Source organism: Zonotrichia leucophrys, chromosome 3 (genome assembly GCF_028769735.1).
Source record: "Zonotrichia leucophrys gambelii isolate GWCS_2022_RI chromosome 3, RI_Zleu_2.0, whole genome shotgun sequence".
Classification (NCBI taxonomy): Eukaryota; Metazoa; Chordata; class Aves; order Passeriformes; family Passerellidae; genus Zonotrichia; species Zonotrichia leucophrys.
The window spans coordinates 93797275-93817058 of record NC_088172.1 but is presented as its reverse complement, the minus strand read 5'-3'; the positions used below and the strand labels follow the sequence as shown (position 1 = coordinate 93817058).

Here is a 19784-nt window from a genome sequence, read left to right as displayed (position 1 = left end):
TTGGCTAAAAAAGCAGAGCTGAGCTTTTCAGAGGTTCTGTCTGTCAGCCACAGTGGTTCCCTCACCTGTCTGAGTTTCCCCATCTCCCCTGCAGTGTCTCCTCCTGGCAGCACACACTCCTTGGGGCCCAGTTGAACCAGTAGAGCTTCAAGGTTGGAGAACTGATCATTATCTGGGAACTCACAAACACTCAATTTTCTCAGTGTAGTGTCGACATAGCCCACTCCTACCACCCTCTGTCCATCAGCAGCAGACAGCTTCACCCCCACAACCCCAATGGCTGTGGACATGTCATTGTTGGCAAAGAGAACTTCCTCAAACTGGGCAAGATTTCCTGGAGAACCCTAGTGAGAAAAAGATAACTGCTTATTAAAAGAATTGTACACACACACTTGCTTGCTTTCTTTCAAAATAATAACTGATCAAAGTTGCACAGTCCATTCATACAAAATACACAGCTATTCTGGTTTTTAACCATTTGAATTTAACACAGAGGAAAGCACTTTAGGTTTCCTTTATTTCCCAACCTAAGGCAGGCTCTTTCAGCCTTAGAGCAGTAGGAAATACAGTGATATGCATAACAGCTATATAACCAATATATAACAATCAGGCGTGACTTTTCATCATCAGTCCCTCAAAATCCCAAAACTCCAAGCAGGAAAAAGCCAAGGGGCTTTTTTCTTTCACCCCACAGCTATAAAGAAAGGTTGAAAATTGTACCTTGTAAGCTAAATACCAGTCATTTTCCTTGACAGATTTGCTCCCTGCTTTGTTCTTGTAAACTTCAACTCTGTAATGACGAACCAGAAGCAGGTCCCTCACAAAGGATTCAAAGTTCATTTTACTAAGCACAACACTCTCAAGCTTCTCAGTTCCTGCCAAAAAACAAAAAGAAAATTATGATACCTGAATTTGTAATAAAGCTAATATTCTTATTTTCTGTAATCAAAATCCCCAAGAACAGTCTTCAGAAGACAATGTCTTAACATCAAAGAAACAAAACATGTAGAATTCATGGAACAAAAATCCACAACATTGAACTGGTTAATACTAATGAAGAAAGCATACTCTCTCTCCAAATAAAAACAATGTTCAATTCCTAATTTCACTTACTAATATTTATGTAATATAGTATAATATATAATGTATAATATTCACGTTACTATATACAAAGGGATATGTTCCTCTCACTCTTCCCCTCTCACAATATCCTTGACTTGGTTTACTAATCAATATTTCACACATTTTGATTTAATGAGGATTAGAAGTCTGCTACAGTTTCTCCTGCTGTACATCTTGTCTTTCCTGAATAAGCAGCTTCTGATGACAGAAGAGACTGCCACCCTATTCACACTCACACAACACTTGTGCCAAGACACTTCTCTCTCATCATAATTTATCCAGTAAAAACAACATATCATAAAAAAAAATTAACAGTTTTCATGAAAACCCAACTTAGAAAGTGCCTAATTGACCAATTTCTTGCTTCTGCTCCTGTATGTGCAAGCAGACAATGCAGCTGAACAAATTTAATTCCATGGAGCTGCCCAGAGGAGCAACACCACTTCCACCTCCCCAAGTCCAGCAGCAGCCTACTCACAGAACAAGGTAATTCTACTGCTGAGCAAATGGGGATTGCAGGCATACATTAAAACTCCAAACATTTCATACATTTCAAATACATTAAGCTTTCTGCCAGGCTGGGAAGTGGAAATAACTCAGAAAGGCATCAGACACACTGGAGTCAGGTGAGCCACCAAATAAGCACAAGTAAAAGGGAGTATCACATCTCTATTTTAGCAGCATGCCTTAATCACATTTGAGGCTCTTCATCCCTTTCCATCAAAGATGTTAAGCAGCAAACTTCCACATCCACAGGAACTTATGGGTTTATTTTAAATAGGATTTTTTTCATTTTCTTTCCTCAAACATCTAGTAAGATTTTTTGAAACAGGTAAAAAAAACCTCATTTAACATATATTCCCTTTCCCAGTGTAGAACTGTCCCGATAAAGCACAATTTTTCTTAATTTTTTCAGTTGAAACAATACAATACACTAGCAAGGGGTGGGGAGCAGCTGAAGTTCATGTGTACTTTGAAATCATCCTGAAAGCAACAAGTGCAGTTTTATGCTTTTAGTTGCATACGGTAGATAAGGCTTTACAGAGTTTAAAATTGGAGTTGGTAATCACATGATTACAAAAAAATGTAAAATAACTGCAAAATAACTTCTAAACTGAATACAACAATAACACTGATGCACGCTTCCAGTCTGGAAGACACACCAAGCTTTGGGGAAAGCTGGGGTATTTAAATGTAGGTTTTTCTTATCTGTGACCTCATCAGTCACAATAAAAAGGAAAAAGCATAGGAGAATGTCACGTTTTAATGCTGTTGTTCATGCAAAAAAATTTTTTGATTCATTAAAAGAGGTTTATTTTGCAAAATCTGAGCCATAACACAGATAACACAGTAACTCAATAACACAACACTGTGTTCCTCGAGATTAGGGCCAATACTAAGGTTTGTACCTTCCGAAAAGATAATTTATCTTGATGCTCTTACACCCACACCTGCAACTGCCTTACACCAAGCGATAAACAAAAAGCAGCATGGGGCGGACGGAAAAGGAAATCTCATGAAGCACACAGAAACACGTGAAAGTAAAGAATTTCACTCAGTGATTCCCGGCCTCAATGAAGCAGAGCGGACATGGCCACCTCTCAGCATCTCCCCTCCCGCATCCATGCGGGCCGGGAGGGCGGGAAGGGACCGGCAGCACCGCCCCGGCCTGAGCCCACGCCACCCCCGCAATGCCACCGTGACCCGAGCTTGGGACACCTGCAGGCCTCGGCCTTGGCAAGGGGCACCGCCCGCCAGGGCTCCCGGGGCTGCCAGGGGGTTCCAGGCACTACCGGAGCACCCATGGCCACCACCACCACCGCCCCCTCCCTCCGCTCCCCCGGCCCCCGAGGCCGGCCGCAGCCAGGCCTGGTGCAGGCGGGCCCCCTGCCGCTGTCCGTCCGTCCGTCCGTCCCTCAGAGCCCACTGCCGGGGCTCCCCGCACGCCCGCACCCACCCGGTGCCCCCGCCAGCTGCCGGATGACGGCGCGGGTGCGGAAGAGGTCGCGGGCGGCCAGCCGCGCGTCCGCGCCGTGCGCCGTGTAGTAGTCGCCGCGCTCGAAGAAGCGCACGGTGGTGTCGGGCTTCTCGGGCAGCGAGAGCACGGCGCGCACGAAGCCCGCCTCGGCCCCCGCGCCCTCGGGCCACACGGCCTCCCGCGGCGGCTCCACCGCCATCTTGTGCCGGTGCAGCTGCTGCTGCCGCCGCGGCCTCCCGCCAAGTACGCCGGGCGCGCGCCGGCCCGCCAGCAGAGGCGCCCAATCGCCGCGCTGTCCGCGCCTGGCGTCACGCCCGCTCCGCCCAATCGCTGCGGGGCCCGCTACGCGCGTCACGCCCGCCCCGCTGAGGAGCGGCCCGCGTGGCGGGAGCGCGCAGGCGCGGCCAGCCCGCCGCGCCGACGCTGCCATGGCAACGCCGGGGCCGCCTGGCCGGGGATACGCTCTCCTTCATCTCGGAATTACAGAATTGTGAAGAGCACATGGCTCTTCCCAGATACTTACTCTATGTGTTTTGTTGTATTGATTAGTAGTGCTGTATTAACATTTTAATAGTACGGTAACTGTGGCTTTGTAGTTAAAAGGTAAATTTGTAGTTAAAATAGGACCTATGTATCTGGGATATTTTTTTAATAAAGGAATGAGGTTACTCGCACCGAGATAGCAGCCCCAGGACACCTGAATCTTTCAGAGAAAGATAATTCATTGCCCTCTTATCAGAAGAAACAAACTTCTTCCGGCCTCGCTCAGTCTTGAAGACGCCGTCAGGATTAAGAGGGAGAAGCTGACACTGACCAGACAGAATCCTGTGTTTGAATGGAATTTTTACATCATGTATGATAATAAAATGGTTATGAAAATAGCAATATAATTAAAATAATAATAATTTGGTCAATGAGGGTTAGGACAATATGAGACAATAGAAACAGAGTTACTGACGTCTGGGTACCTTTTGCTGGGCAAAATAAGCCCGAAAAAGGACACACTTAACAAAGGACTAACCCTCAAAAGCAACAGCCTGTTGCATATTCATACACCTCATACATGGTGCATAAATTCCATTCAAACACAGGATTCTCTCTGGTCAGTGTCAGCTTCTTCCTCTAAATCCTGACGACGTCGTTCTACCTGAGCAAGACAGGAAGAAGTTCATTTCTCCTCATAATGGAGCAATAAATTCTCTTTCTCTGAAAGATTTAGGTGTCCTGTGGCTGCTATCTCAGTGCGAGTCCTTTCTTTAGAAATAAAAAAGTATCCTACATAGCATAGTTTATATTTTAACATTTTGCTATAACCTAAAACTATATTTAACACACTACTTAAGAGAATTAATACAGCTTCACTTTCTAACACAACACATATAATATTCATTTTAATATTTGCAAAAAGCCAATCATAAAATACGCATTTTTCATACCCTCCGCAGGCTCCACTCGCAGCGAGCCCTACCCAAAGCGGCCGCTGCTGCCCCGAGCGGTGCCCGCAGCCCGGGAGCAGCATCCGTGCTGTGGCATCCCATCCCTAGCACAGAACACCCCAGAACCCTGTTATGGATGGATAATGAGATGATTGGCTCTCTCAATTAAAAAAAAAAAAATCTATTGAATGAATATTAAGAAAACCTTTAGTGATGTATAGTTATGTTGTTGTAGTTTAGATGTCCTCTGTTCTCCCCACAGTTCCGTTTTCCCCCCTGTATTGTTGCCATCAGACAGCCTGAGTTGTCTGGGACAGGTAAAAAGAAGGCTGCACATGTGCGCCTTGCATGGGACAGTTGGGAATGGAAAATGTGAAAAACGCCAATCACTTGTTTTTAAAATTTTTAAAGTTTAATACTAATAAAATGGTTATAAAAATAGCGATACAATTAGAGTAATAATAGTTTGGACAATTTGGATTAGGACAATATGAGACAACAGAAACAAAGAGTTAGGGACGTCCGGATACCTTTTTCTGGACAGCACAAACCCAAAAAAGGACACACGTTAACAGAGTATTAACCCTTAAAAACAATAGCCTATTGAATATTCATACATCTCATACATGATGCATAAATTCCATTCAAACACAGGATTCTGTCTGGTCAGTGTCAGTTTCCTCCTCTGAATCCTGACGCGCCTTCATGGCTGAGTGAGGCAGGAAGAAGTTAGTTTCTTCTGATAATGAAGCAATAAATTCTCTTTCTCTGAAAGATTTAGGTGTCCTGTGGGTGCTATCTCACTGCGAGTCCTTTCTTTAGAACAAAAAAGTATCCTACATAGCATAGTTTCTATTTTAACATTTTGTTATAACCTAAAAGTATATTTAACACACTACTTAAGAGAATTAATACAGCATTACTTTCTAACACAACACATATAATATTCATTTTAATATTTGCAAAAAGCCAATCACAAAATATGCATTTTTCACAGAAAAGATTGATGCTTAGGGAGTGCGGCATGGCAACACCTGACCTCCAATCAAGTTACAAGAAAGAAATCTCCACTAATAAATGGCAAAGAAGAATTGACTGGCAGACTTTGGGAGGGGCCAGGGCTGGCTGATGCAACCCCCAGGGGTATAAAAGACTGGGCATCCTTCTTTAAGATGAACTAGCTATGTGTATGCACGAGGGGCAGTTCCCAGCACTGCAGCTTTTTCCTTATGTAGTCCCCTTTGTTGTATTTTTGTTAAGGTTTAATAAACCTTTTTAAATTTTCAAAATTTAAAATTGTGACAATTTTAAACTTTGTCTCTCACAACCCATCACCTTCCCCCAGAGCCCCTGCCTGTTTCTGTGTGCTGTTGTTCTTCCCGGGCAGCTCCGCACAGCTCAGCTCTGAGCTGGGACCTTTTATTTCCCTGTGCTGCACCAGAACACTCCCTGCTTTTCCCCTTGCCTGTCAGCAGCAACAAGAATGAGATATCTGTAATTGTTATGCCCATGGCAGGTGGAAAACTGCTGCTAATCTAGACCTGAATTAATTTTTTTGCCTTTGTAGCCATGATCTTTCATGAAAAATCCTTTTGCTAGAATTTTTCTCCTGAGAAGCTGGAGGCCTCAGGAACAAAATGTAAACAGTGATTGTCTGCTGCTGTGGAATGCAACAGGTGCATCTGTGATTGGTCTCATGTGATTGTTTCTAATTAATGGCCAATCACAGCCCAGCTGGCTTGGACTTTTTGGTCAGTCACAACATTTTATTATCATTCCATTCTTTTCCTTTGCTTGCAAGCCTTCTGATGAAATCCTTTCTTCTATTCTTTTAGAATAGTTTTAATATATTATTTTCTTTTAATATAATATATATATATAAAAGAAAATAATATATCAGCCTTCTGAAACATGGAGTCAGATTCTCATCTCTTGCCTTGTCCTGGAACCCCTGTGAACACCACCACAAACCTTCTTGGGCATAAGTAGCATACACAGGAAAGTTACAATGGGTTTTCAGTTAGGAAAATGGATGTCCTTTAACCATTTTACAGGGGGAAAAAAAAGAGAAAATATACATTCTTTTTCACCAGTGGTTGATTGGTATAAGCTGTGATCAGTGGCAGCTCTAATGCCTTTGAGCTGGTGGGGATGTCACCAGAAAATCTGGTATCAGACTGATGTGTATCTGTGTGTGCACAGGTGTTGTGCAGCAGACATTTAACACTAACAGGATAAGAATATTTAGATAACGTAAGTTTGAAAACAGAAAATATGGCTGTTGCCTTGTAGAGAACCTTTTAACTTTCTTCTGTTTACTTTTTTCACTCAGATTTGGCACAGCCATGCTCTACTTGGCAGGCAAGTGTGAATTCTGCAGTGTGTTTCGAGGATAGTAGAGGAAAAAAAATCACTTACATGTGTGAGGTTTTCACATACTCTAAACTGGTCAGCATTTCCTCCACCATCACAGACCATCTCCTTTTTGTGCATGTCTGCCCTTGCATGTCCCTGCTAAGACAAGGATTTTAACAAAATTCATAAAAATCTCTGGGGTTGGCATCAACTATTCCCACACACAGGGCACTCCTGCAGTGAGCCTGACTGCCTGCATGCCCTGGGATGGACCTGGACCAGACTGCAGCCTCTCCTGGGAGCTGCTAGAATTCCCTGACTAGCACAGCTGCTAGCATTTTCAGTTCCCTAGAATATTCTTCTGGCCATTTCATGTCATCCAAAGTCACTGTGTTCTGGTGATCAAAGTCCAGCAGGTGAGGATATAAATAAACATGGTTCACAAACAGTGTTTTTTCTCTTACCAAACTACTCTGGAAGTTCAGGAGGGTAATGGGTACAGTCAACAGACCCCACACATGCAACACTGACCTTTCATTTTCTAGCTGTGGAAATTGTGCTTTGGCATTACTCAGGTCTTAGAATAAAGTTATATAGACTTTATTGGTCATGCTTTTTCAAATATATTATTAGCATACCCTCTTCTAAAAAGTCTGTCATTGTCTTTACATAAACATATATTTAATTTTACTCTGCAGTAATAATAATAATACATATTTGCTAATGTAATAATTCATAAGGAAGTAATAGATTTGCCCTTGCCTATACAAACACTATTTTCCTGTGTTGTACACAGGCACTAAGATATGTATTATTACTAGTGTTTCTTGCAGTTTGTGTCTACCCCTCTCTGTAACAAAACCCCCCTCATTTATCCAGTCTTAATACACCTTCAATCTGCCCTTCACATGCTTTCTCAAAATTGGCATTATGTGAAAAGAGAGGAAACGTGGTATCTCAGCTTTTTGTAGAGCTTTAGATTTTAAAAATATGCTCCTTCACGTAAGGAAGTTAATGAATAAGGCAGATGGAAGTATCAGAATATTTACCTAGTTAAAAATTGATGCAGAGACTACTAGTCCTTTATTAAGTTCTATTAGTCTGTTTCTTTTACAGGAAATTCTCTTTTTAACTTTGCTGAATGTTTTCCAATAGTATTAGAAATGGTGTCCAAGTATCAAAATTGAGACCATTTAATATTTTGGTATTTAATACCATATTAATTTTTAGTAGCAATCATTTTTTGCCATACTGCTCTATATATGAGAAGAACTATCACATGCATATGTGGAGAGTTGACAAAATCTGATAATGGCTTTTTTTTTCTTTGAATTTCATCACATTAGTCTCCTTTTGGTATAAAAACGTATAAAACACAATAAGCTGCAGGATACCAATACACTAATTTCTGAGGTATTGTCCCCCTCATCCTTTTCTATTTTCCTATAAATACACGCTTTTATGCGGCTGGAAAAGTGCAGTGTTTAGTAAACAGAAAAATACAAAAGTCAATAAAACTATTTAGAACAGGAAACGAATGAAAAAACTATCACTGATTATCACTTTGAGAGCTGAGCAGCACCATGTTTGTACAATAGTAACTGAATTTAGAAACTGTGCATTTGTTTCAGTTGTGGATTTAGTTAAAACTCTGGGGTTTTTTAAGAATTTCTGTAAACTTTCTGGTTTTCTAATCCCTTGGCTATTTTCAGGCAAATTTGACAAGGAAGAAGACGATAATACAGCACCAAGGTGACAGCACTAATCTTCATACCTGACATGAAAAGCTCCACTAAATAAAAAAAAAAAAGAAAGAAAAAAAGAAAAATCTATCTGAATGCCTCCCTGCAGTGTGGGAAAAGCAGGGAGAAGATGATGTTCAAACAAACCAACTGGGACAAGGTCCAGGCCACAGAGCAGCCACAGACCAGCCTGTCCAGTCAAGTCTGCACACGTGCAGCTCCAGCCCAAGCACAGCACACAACACCTCCTGCCATCCCACAGGCCAGAAAAAAACCTGGTGAGAAATGGGGAGGGAGGGAGGAGAGAGAAAACAATGGCATTAGAATATTGGGGAGAAGAAAGAAATGATGAGGATACCATATTGCAGACATTTGAGGAAGTAGAGATGGAGACTGAAGCATTGGGGAAGACAGAAATACACACAGCTCACCACAAGAACAACTTACTGAAAACTTGGCTTTATTTGGTTAACAGCTTACAGAATTGTACAAAAATTCATCATACCTCAGCAGATTGCCTGCACACCTGGGGAGAAAGGGAATGCTACAGATCAGCAGAGGGAGAGCCTGCCCTGCAGAAATTATCACTGATATAGCTGCCTGAAAAGGCTGCAAAACATTCCAGTAAATTCCCTACTTTGGGATTTTTGGGCAATCTCCACCACAGCAATGCATGCATGTGAGGTACCACCCTGTTGAGAGGCAGAGGGGACACTGGTGAGCTGTGACAGTGGAGGTGACACCAGCACAGTTCAGCAAGATCCCTGTGGTATCCAGCAGGCACACTGATGGGGCATGCTTCACATTTCATTTCAGAATATCCTCCCAGGAGCTTATCCTACTTTTCCTGTTTTAGCCAGGGTGGGTCAAAACACCACATTAGTAACAAGGTTTGTCATTCAGCTCCTTATCTTGAATCTCATTATTTCTTTGGCAACAGGAGTTACAGCATTTCCTTTATAAATCAGATTTGCTGGAGGGATTGCTAGCCAACATCCCTGGCACAGGTTCCTGACAGCCAGAGCAGGCACTCCTGTCCTGGGAGGCTCAGAGCCCATGGAAGTCTGGGCCACAGCTACAGCAGAGAACAGGAATAACAGCAGAAACAGCTCCTTGCTGTGCTGCAGCTCTGCCACAGACAAAATCACAGTAAATGGGGTAAAAACTGCTCTCACCATCAGATGCCAGGCCTGCCCACCCCCAACCCTGCACCAGACATGTCCTAGGGTAGAGGCTTATTTTAAATACCTACATAGCATTGGAAAGATCAGTCTGTGAATTCCTGAAATGACTGCATCCTCAGCCTGCTGATTTTTTATACAACAATCTGTGTATTATCATTTCACTCTTGTTGCATACTTTTCACAGCTTTAAGAAAAAATATCATGCTATTGAGATACTAGATGGCCAATAAAAACTGCTAATTGGAGTTCTAGAATATTTTCAACTATGCTGAGGTTCCTGCTTTAAGGAATCAAACTACAAATTTGTAAGCATGATAATTTAGCAGATTATCATTTCACCATGGAAGAATTAGAAGCCTGTTTCAAAGTTTTATTAATTCAAGTCATAAAAAAGTTACAGCAACTTCAAATATGTACAAACTGCCATAAAAAGGTTGTGTTCAGTTACACAGGAGACAGTCTCATTACAACATGGCTACAAAATCATTACTTTCAATAAAACTCCCACAAGGGTAAAATAACCATTTAGGCATGTATGCTCCAAAACCCTAGTAACAGCAGTTGACAACTCGTTTCATCATCATAAAAAAAATAAAATCAGGGAGAAAGAGTTAAGTTTTACTTGAGTAAGATGGGGCATTTAACTCTCAACAAATAGTAAAAGTAGTTGAATAGTTACCAGTCTTGGCTGTTAAAGAGTTTTAACAATCATTAAGTGAGCACAATTGCCTCCCTTTCAGGAGGAAATTAAGATTCATGCCTCCAACGTTTTTGTTGTCTTCTTTCTTGTAATCTGGTTTGCCTTCAGTTGATTTAGTTAAGCATTCAGCCCTCTATGCATTTCGTTCATTTCCTTCACCTGGAGGGGAGGAGGCAGAGGAGACATCAATATCTGTGCTGTTTCTAAACTTTAAGACTTAGTAAGTCATTGGGACTTCACAGCCCGGATTTTCACTAGCAAATGGATTTGATGCAACACTAACAGAACCAACTGTGACAAGCCCATGGGAGGGAAAAAAAAAAAGGAGGAGAAAAAAAAAAAAGGAGGAGAAAAAAAAAAAGGAGGAAAAAAAAAAAAGAGAAAAAAAAAAGAAAAAAAAAAGGAGAAAAAAGAGAAAAAAAAAGGAGAAAAAAAGGAGAAAAAAAAGGAGAAAAAAAAAGAGAAAAAGGAGAAAAAAAAAGGAGAAAAAAAAAAGGAGAAAAAAAAGGAGAAAAAAAAAAGGAGAAAAAAAAGGAGAAAAAAAAAAGGAGAAAAAAAAAAGAGAAAAAAAAAAGGAGAAAAAAAAAAGGAGAAAAAAAAAGGAAAAAAAAGGAGAAAAAAAAAAGGAGAAAAAAAAAAGGAGGAAAAAAAAAAGGAAAAAAGGAAAAAAAAAAGGAGAAAAAGAAAAAGAAAAAAAAAAGGAGAAAAAAAAAGGAGAAAAAAAAAAGGAAAAAAAAAGGAGAAAAAAAGGAAAAAAAAAAGAAGGAAAAAAAAAAGAGAAAAAAAAAAGGAGAAAAAAAAAAGGAAAAAAAAAAGAAGGAAAAAAAAAAAGAAGGAAAAAAAAAAGAAGGAAAAAAAAAGGAAAAAAGGAGAAAAAAGGAGAAAAAAAAAAAAAAAAAAAAAAAAAAAAAGGAAAAAATAAAAGAAGGAAAAAATAAAAGAAGGAAAAAATAAAAGAAGGAAAAAATAAAAGAAGGAAAAAATAAAAGAAGGAAAAAATAAAAGAAGGAAAAAATAAAAGAAGGAAAAAATAAAAGAAGGAAAAAATAAAAGAAGGAAAAAGCACTACTTAGGGCACATGCAGGAAGCAGGCAATACTGTTTAGCTGCTACAACATTGTTTGGATTCCTACACAAAAGGCTCCACACCTGGGTGAAGCACCATTTGCTATTCCATTCGAAGCAGCTTCTCAATGGGAACTGAGAGATCCATGCAAATACCTCAGTAAAGGCCTTGTCACAGAACAAGACTATCAGCACTTCCTGTGGATTGCACAGCCCTTTGCTATACAAATGTAAAATAGAACTTGCAGAAAAAACGAACCCCACCCCCTGAGCCCTGGGAAAAGCAATCACCAGCTGCCTTTGAAACTAGTGCAGAACTACACAGAGGTGAAAACTAGCTGCAGTATTTGAATACTTTCAGTCTCCTTCAACACACCTGAGGCACCCAAAGCCAGTTTTTAACCTAAAGCAAACTTTAAGTTTCTGGATTGTGGTCAAGCTCCTTCCCACACATACATCAGGAACAGAAATTAATTACCTCAGCTTTCACGTACTTCCCTTTCCTCCTCCTTGTCAGGACCTGTAACAGAAGGATGCAATATTTTTTAAGTCTTGATATACAAGTAACTTTCTCTGGTTTTGGCTTGAAAAGCACAAACTCCGAGCTGCCTGTTCCCCATCCTTCCAATGTCAGGTAGGAACAAAGGAGGTTGTTTGTCACTCTCAACTACTTTAAACCAGGAAGAACTTTGTTCACCTCTGTGAACTGTTCCCAGTACTTGTTTTCCGGGTGACACCCTTCAGCTGTAACCTGAAACAGTGACAGCGTGCCCATCACCAGTTTCCCACCTCCCACGACTGAAAGAACAGGCCAATTTACAAAGGAAGACTTTCCATCAGAACCCAAACACGTGTGCTGTTACTTCCCAAATTGTCACCAGCACCATTCTGCTTTTCTGGAGCTTACCAGAACAACAATTGCAGCCACTATTGCTACCAGTACCACCACAATGACAGCAATGACGCCGGGAGTCAGGGACTTCATGGAGAACTCTGGTGCTATTTCATCAACGTAGTAGACCACTGTCTTCTCAAGCTTCACTGGCTCGTTGTCAATGCTGACATTTATCCCAGCGTCATTATGAAAGATGGACTGACCTTTCACCTAAAGCAGATAGGAAAATAGAGCCTTGCTCATTCACATTGCAGTAAGGCATTTATCTCATCACAGGAATAATTCACCTGGCTTTAGCCAGCACACACGAGTGCAGTGCAAGACACAAACCCAGCCTCTAGTTTGACCCATGACACACTTACATCTTTCTCAAAGTAGTAGGCCACATCAGCTATATCCACATCTCCAGCTGATTTTTGTGAGGCGTTTTGCTTCAAATCAATAGTAATTAAAGGGTTTTCGTACTGGAAGAAAAAATATAATGTGGTATTAAGAAAGAGGTACTTTAAATCCAGCTATTGAATAATCACCAAAACATTATGATCCAGTTTGTGAACTTGCATCCTGGATAAAGTCTATGGTTCTTGAACTCAAGCCAACTGTTTACAGTAGGATTCAAATTCCATTTCTAGTGAAGCAAAGAAGTTATCTACAGACTGAGGAGAGCAGTGTCACTTCTCAGCATTTCTGTTCAGATACAGCCATTGGCTAACTGCTCGCCATTTTGAGAGCTTCTACTAGAACTCATGCTGTATTGCATCAGTCAAACACGAGTTTTTAAAACAAAATGAAGTTCTGATACTTTGCTAAGCTCTCTGTGCCCCTTACCAGAACATTGGCTATGTAGCGGCCATCCAGTTGGTAACGACTGGTGATGGTGTCTGTGAAAAACCTGCAAGGACACCAAAGCCATGGCTGTAAAACCAGCATTTTTTCACATATATCATCTGACAAGTAGAGAAGACTGGTGCAATTGTTTTCTCCTGCAGTCTCTGTGGTGGGTGGAGCTCAGCTAGCACCTAAACCCTCACCTCGTCTTTCACTCACTTCTCCCTAGCAGGATCGGGAAAAGAATCAGAAGGGCGAAAGGAAGGAAAAAAAAAAGCAAAAACCAAAACAACCCTCATCGTTTAAAATAAAGACAGTCTGGGAAGTGAAAGGGCTGGGTGGGGGAAATACAAAACCTCAAGTGATGTGAAAGCAATCAGTCATCACTGACAGATCAACGTCCAGCCAACCTGTGAGCAGTGGCCACTTGGGAAAAGACTTTCCCCCAGATTTATTGCTGAACGTGGCATCATACAATATAGGCTATATAGGTTCAGTCAATTCAGGTCAGCAGTCCCCGTCCCAGCCTCCTGCGCATCCCCACCCTACTCACTGGGGCAGCAGAGTGAGAGCCTGAGAAGGCCCTGGCATTATCTAAGTGCTGTTCAGCAGCAGCTAAAGCACTGGTGAATTCATCAACACCATTTTGGTCTAAAACACAGCACCACACCAACTGCTACCAACAAAATTATCTCTACCCCAACCAAACCCAGAGCGCTCTCTTCATGCTAGAGTTCAATAACTCCCAACAGTGAAGATGTACTTACTGTAAAATAAACATCTCTGTCAGACAAAAGAGCTTTACAGTTTGAAAAGCTCAGAAGAAGAGCTAGAGGGCAGCAGCTTTTGATTTGGAAAGGAGGCGATCCAATAGCTACAAGTGGGGTTTTAACAAAAAAAAAAAAAAAAAAAAAAGGCTAAACTCTCCTTTTCCTCATGCTGCTTCTATGTAGTCATTCAGCCATTTTTGTCAGTTTACTTCCTGATCAGTTTCACCCACTACCTTCCATTTCTTTTAGTATATTGATTTGAGGGGGGAAAAAACTAGCAATCCATTTTAAACGGAAGGGAATCTCTTTAGCAGTTACTTTGTTCCCAATACAAATTAAAGCAATTCTATGAAGAATCTGCAGCTTGCTTCTAAAATGTCTTACAAGTGAGTTCACAGGTCTGTCACTGCTTATAGCAACTATTTAGAAATACACTAGATATCTACTGGGACAGAAATACACTACCATGACATTTTACTATCATCACTTACTTCTTTAAAGATTCAGCGTTCAGAGGAGCATTTCTCTCAGCATGTCTCATTTCAATGATGATCCACCTGAAGTACAATGAATATTCTTGAAGTACATGCATATAAAACACAACAAAAAAAAAAAACAAACCAAACCTAACCCCAGGCTAAAAAACCAGAACAATGAGACAAAACCAAGGCAAGCAAAGTCTCTTCCAAACCCATTCAACATCTCCTTGTTTCTGAAGTAAAAACACCCCAGCCAAATAACCAAGTGTCGATTGCTCCATCTTCATTCATCCCCAGTGCATCATTCACACAAGGCAGAGCCTCACACAGGAATGTTTTCGTGTCACAGCACACCCTGTTGAAAGACTTACATCGTTCTGACTAATTGATTGCACTTCAAGTCTGCATCGTGTTTGTCAGTTCTCCTAACTCCAGCCGTGTTCACACACCAACAGGTGGTTCCATTGCACTGCTTCGCCTTGAAAGCGCCACTGTTTTCACACTCGGGATCGTAGAGACCATCGGTATCTTCAAACGCATCTTTTGGCTTCTCACGACGACCCGACTTGGAGCCCATCACTTCTGCTTTCATCAGCAGGCATTTCGAAGTCACTAAAAACAACCAGAAAGTCGCGTTATGCGTCGGCAGAGCACGCATGTCCAAAGCAGAGCTCCGAGTCCGCACAAACACCGGGTTACACCAGCGGCAACCCTATCCGAAGCCATTACACGGCAGAGCAGATGGCTGATGTGTAGGTGGGGTATAAAATCAATACAACTGGGCTATGGCAGCCTCTCAAGGCAAAGGCCAACAAGCCCAGCCTTGGGATTTACAGTTTCCATTCCTCACAGCTGAGCTTGAACCCAGAGTGGGTCTTGTCACAAGGCTCTGTCCCCTCTAGATTTGTAGGAAAAGTGAGGATATGCGCTCGTGAGGAAGCTAAACGCTCATCTTCAATAAGTTCTTGCCACTGGAGAACAAATACTGAGGAGGAGGCGTGAGCCTACATGAGTACAAGCAGAGAAACCCTGATCGCTTCTCTTCCAACACCAGTTGACCTGGGAGACCAGGAAGAACAACTCCTCCCTTGCCTCCATTGTTTGCTGGGAGCTCAGCGGTCATTCCCACAAATTCCCCGGCGCTCCGCGGGCTCGCTTCCATGCCCCCTGCCGTGCCCCTTTACTCACGGGTGGAGCAGTCCACGGTGGCTCCGGAGCCGATGGCTTGGCAGATACACCGGCCGCTGCTGTCCGTCCGGCAGTCGGTGACGCGCTTGTTCTTCTCGCACACACACGCTGCGAGGGAAGCGCGGCCATGAGGGGCACCGCGGCCGTGAGGGGCACCGCCATGCCACGGCAGGACAAAGCGGCCCCGGGCGGGCCGGGCGTGGCGTGCCCGCTCCCCCGCGTCCCCCCGGCCTCCCTCCCTCCCTTCCCGAGTGCCGGGGCTCCCCTCGGGGCGCGGACAAAGGGGCGCTATCGGGGCCGGGCGCTCCTGCCCGCTACGGGGGAATGGTGTCGCCTTCGGGGCACAGGGCCTGAAGGGGTCCCGGAGCGGGGATGGGTCTCGGGATGGGGAGGGGGTCCCGGGGCGCGGAGCGGACGGGCGGGTGCGGGCACTCACAGCTCTGGGCGGCGGTGGAGGCAAGGCAAAGCAGCAGCAGCGCAGCCCCGCAGAGCAGCTTCATGGCTGGGGCAGGCGGCGGGCAGGCTGGGAAGGTGCTGGGGGCCGCAGGCAGAGCGGGAGCGGTGTGTGCGCGGAGCGGCGGCGGAGCGCTGTGAGCCGCCCGACAGGTTCCGCAGGTGCTGGTGCTGGCTGCGCCGCGCCCTCCCGGCTCCGGTTACACCTGGGAGGACGCGCGGGGGGAGCGGCGGCGGCAGCAGCTCCTCCCCCGGGCCCGCCGGGCGCGCTCTTAAACCACCGCCGCCCCCTCCTCCCGCCGCACCTGGGCGAAACTGGATGGGCAGGGCGGGGCCCGCTCCCGGCCTCAGCAGCGCCTCTCCTGTGGGAGCCACGGGGGAGCGGCCGTGCCCGCTCCGCAGCCGCGCTGTGAAACCACCCCGCCTGGGCGGAGGGTGGCGGCGAGCCGGGGGACAGCGGCCCCGCCACCCAGGGGAAAGTGTTACTCATCCCGGGAGCTCCCGGGCGTGTTTGTCCTGTGACACACGGGCAGGGAGCGGAGCCCTCCCGGCTCGGGGCTTCCCGCGCCCGCCGCTGACCTTCGGAGCCTCGGGGCGGGCCCCGGGTCTCTGCCCTGGCCCGGTGGCCCCGGGCTCTTCCTTCGGGGGTGTTTCCACTCCCCGCTCGGCGAGCTGAGAGCAGACATAAAGGGGCAGGGAATGTTCGCAGGGATTGCTCGCACTTTAAAGTGAGCTTTGTTCGCATCCAGGGGCCGTGTGAAATACTCCGTGCTTGACATAAATTCTGATAATTCTTCAGTAAATTAAAAAGCTTACTTTATTATTATCATTATTAAAATGCTTATCTATATAGAATAAATACTTTCGTAAGGTTCTTCACTGATCACACGTTTAGTTTTTATTTTCGGTTTTGGTTCCTTTCTGGAATACGTAGTAGATTTGCTCTATTTGCTCATGGTTGCTCTGAAGATTCGCTCCTGGTACTGCAGTATCCTCATTTCCTCGCTCGGGGAAAAGCAGTCCTGGGCGCTTTGTCTCTGAGCAGCGCAGCTTTGTGGGAACCCACAAAATGGGAGGTAGTGCCAGAGCCTGGCCAGGTTGCCGAGGAGGAAGCACAGAAAAGCCGGCTGCAGGCTTTAAAAGTGTAAAAGTAACGTCAAAATGGAAGAAAAAAGATAAGTATGGTACACTGGAAATGCCTTGTGAACCTTGAGTTTATTTATTCAGTTAAAATATGCTTAGATCTTTCTAAAAGGTAGCTACATTAGCACCCTAGAAAAACAAGTTCTTTTGGTACAGGATAAAACCAGAATGACATCCTGCCCAAAGACTTGAAGCTTCCTCCTACCAGTTCACTGTACGACAAAAATGTGTTTCTGCTTTTGCATGTGGAGACGTCAGTAAGTGAAACTGTTTGAAAACTTTGTGAGACTGAAGTGAAACTGCCGGTGAGCTATCTTGGTGGTTTTGTCTCTCTGTGCAGCTGTGTTTGTGTTGTACCTGGTTTTGTGTGATGTTTTCATCTCCAGTGCCCTGCTGCTGTCTCAAATGGGTCCAAGAGTATGGTTTTGCTCTTTGCATTTGCTCCTGGTGTAGCCCAAATCAGAGTTTTGCAGCATTTGTCTTGATTCTTTCTGTGGTTTCTGATTGATGATAAGTATATTCTTCTGATACACTTGGCAAAGACTCAAAAGGAAAGCTTGGCCTAGCAATATGAAAACTTGGCAAGACTAAAGTCTCAGATATGAACTTCTTGTATGGCTTTCATCAAGTGATGGCATTTTTCAGAAAGATGAGTAGGATCAATAAGCTCAGAAATGCCTGCCTTACTAAAAACCTCTTACTCCATATTAAAGTACTGTTTTTGTCAAGATGAGAAAAGCTGTCTTGTCATTATGGAATTGTCAAGCTGACCTACGTAAGCCTTGATAAAAGGGACCAATAAACTTTATGATAGGCTTTTGCCTTTATTTATTTATTTTTTTAATATGTAAATGTTGAGGAACAGAACGGGCTGGGTACAGCTAGTTCCCTTTCTTCTCCTGATCCTTGTTCTGTGCCTAGTTTTACAAATCTAAGCAGTTTTGAAATCTTGGAGTGACTACTACTGAAAGTTGCCCTGCTTCTTTCTCCAAGCACCTTCCAATACCACATAGGCATTTTTAATCAGAAAATAGCTACAACCTTTAGTATCTAGGGGCTGAATGGTCTTAGGGGATTTGTGTGGACTAGAGCCTCTCACAGTGTGTTTTGGCACTGTTATGTTGTGACATGTAGCAAAATGTGAGCACCTGTAGAAAGTGCTTTGATAATTCTGCTACAAACATAGAGGCATCATGCAGATTTTTGTAGGATAACATTTAATTTGGCTCCAGTTTGCAGGGGCTGATACTTGCTACTTTGTGGTCTTGCCAGATTTCCAGATGTGAAGAAATGATTTTTTAAATGTTGCTCAGTACTTTTGAAGGAGAGTTTCTCTACATGAGGTCACTCACCAGCAAGGAAATAGAAATGAAGGACCACTCACAGCAGAATTCATTTTACCCTCTTCCCAGGTTATTTTGAGTGCATCTTCTCAATAGAATCAAAGCCACTGGAGCAGACATGAGGCTAAGCAGGTACAAGGGCCTGAGTGTTGAAGTTTATTACACAGGTACCTTGGTGTCTGGGGGGTTGGGAGGCAGTGTCATTTTTGTACCTTTTGTGGTGCTTTTACCTCTTTGTGCTGAAATACGTGACCACGTTCAATGGCTATTCTATATTAGCTTTCCTCAGCACACAGCTCTAAAGGTAAGCCATGCATATTGGTTATAAACAGGATCATTTTATCAACTGTTGGAGATACCTCCTCTTATCAAATAGCTGACTGCTGATTAGGCAGTGCAGTGTAGGCTCATTGTGGTTTTCTCTTACTAAAGCATAATTACAGCTCAGACAAATTATAATTTAAATGCTACAAGCACTTTACTGGCTCTACTTTATAGCAAAAAGAAAAATGTTTTGGTCACTAAACTCTACATACACAAAGTGTGCAAGCTTACATTAGGAAAACTCAAGTGATCTGTATTTTTCTACTTTTGCTCTGTAATTTACATTGGATCCTGATCTGTTTGGAAAATGAAGTATTAATTCACTAAAATGCTCAAGAGGCATTGACTCCAGGGGGAGATTTTCTATTGACTTCAGTGAATTTGGAATCAGATCCAGGGAAATAAATCCAGCTCTTTCTGAAGCCAGTAAGAATTAATGTGATACTGGGCTATGAGGTGAGGTAATTTCCAGGTCTTCACTAGAAATTAGGTAAGTGGGGTCTCTGAAACTCCCCAGGCACAGAAAAGCGACAGAATCTCCTTTCAGGGAAAGTCGAAAGGATGTGTGAGTCACTCCCGAGGCATCAGGAAACATGCAAGGTGGGGCTGTGACATGCACTGTGATCAGCAGATCGCAGAGATGAGTGGCCACAGCGTGATCAATGCCACTGCGGTGTTTGGCAATCCGGTCTGAGATTCTTCAGAGGCTGCAAACCTGATTGGTTTTGGGTGTACCCTCCCAAAGATAACCAGAGTCTCATCCCTAGAAAACAGGCCATG

General features: G+C 43.5%; 2 protein-coding genes across 2 annotated transcripts in view; both read right to left on the bottom strand.

Annotated features, from left to right (window-relative positions):
* The window catches only part of MSH2 (mutS homolog 2), a 48515-nt gene extending 45180 nt beyond the window's left edge, over positions 1–3335 (bottom strand). Inside the window, exons 1-3 of the mRNA XM_064709350.1 lie at positions 3080–3335; positions 721–875; positions 66–344 (exon numbers count right to left, since the gene is read on the bottom strand). Coding sequence (XP_064565420.1) covers positions 66–344; positions 721–875; positions 3080–3299 — 654 coding nt within the window. The 5' untranslated portion in view covers positions 3300–3335. The remainder of the gene's footprint in view (positions 1–65; positions 345–720; positions 876–3079) is intronic.
* A 5737-nt stretch (positions 3336–9072) lies between these two features.
* Positions 9073–16443, bottom strand: EPCAM (epithelial cell adhesion molecule). Its single transcript, XM_064707056.1, has 9 exons — positions 16178–16443; positions 15742–15849; positions 14925–15165; positions 14566–14631; positions 13305–13368; positions 12839–12940; positions 12489–12686; positions 12060–12101; positions 9073–10676 (listed from the first exon to the last, which is right to left on the bottom strand). Exons 1-9 carry the CDS (start codon positions 16239–16241, stop codon positions 10635–10637), a joined length of 927 nt encoding a protein of 308 aa, XP_064563126.1. The 5' UTR covers positions 16242–16443; the 3' UTR covers positions 9073–10634.
* Positions 16444–19784: the final 3341 nt, after the last annotated feature.

Bases quoted from the DNA above. Each gene is read 5' to 3' on its own strand.
- EPCAM (XM_064707056.1), bottom strand. From the start codon at position 16,241: ATGAAGCTGCTCTGCGGGGCTGCGCTGCTGCTGCTTTGCCTTGCCTCC. The intron at 15,850-16,177 runs GTGAGTGCCCGC...CTTCCCTCGCAG, and splicing joins CTCCACCGCCGCCCAGAGCT to CGTGTGTGTGCGAGAAGAAC. The intron at 10,677-12,059 runs GTAATTAATTTC...CCTCCCCTCCAG, and splicing joins GGAAGTACGTGAAAGCTGAG to GTGAAGGAAATGAACGAAAT.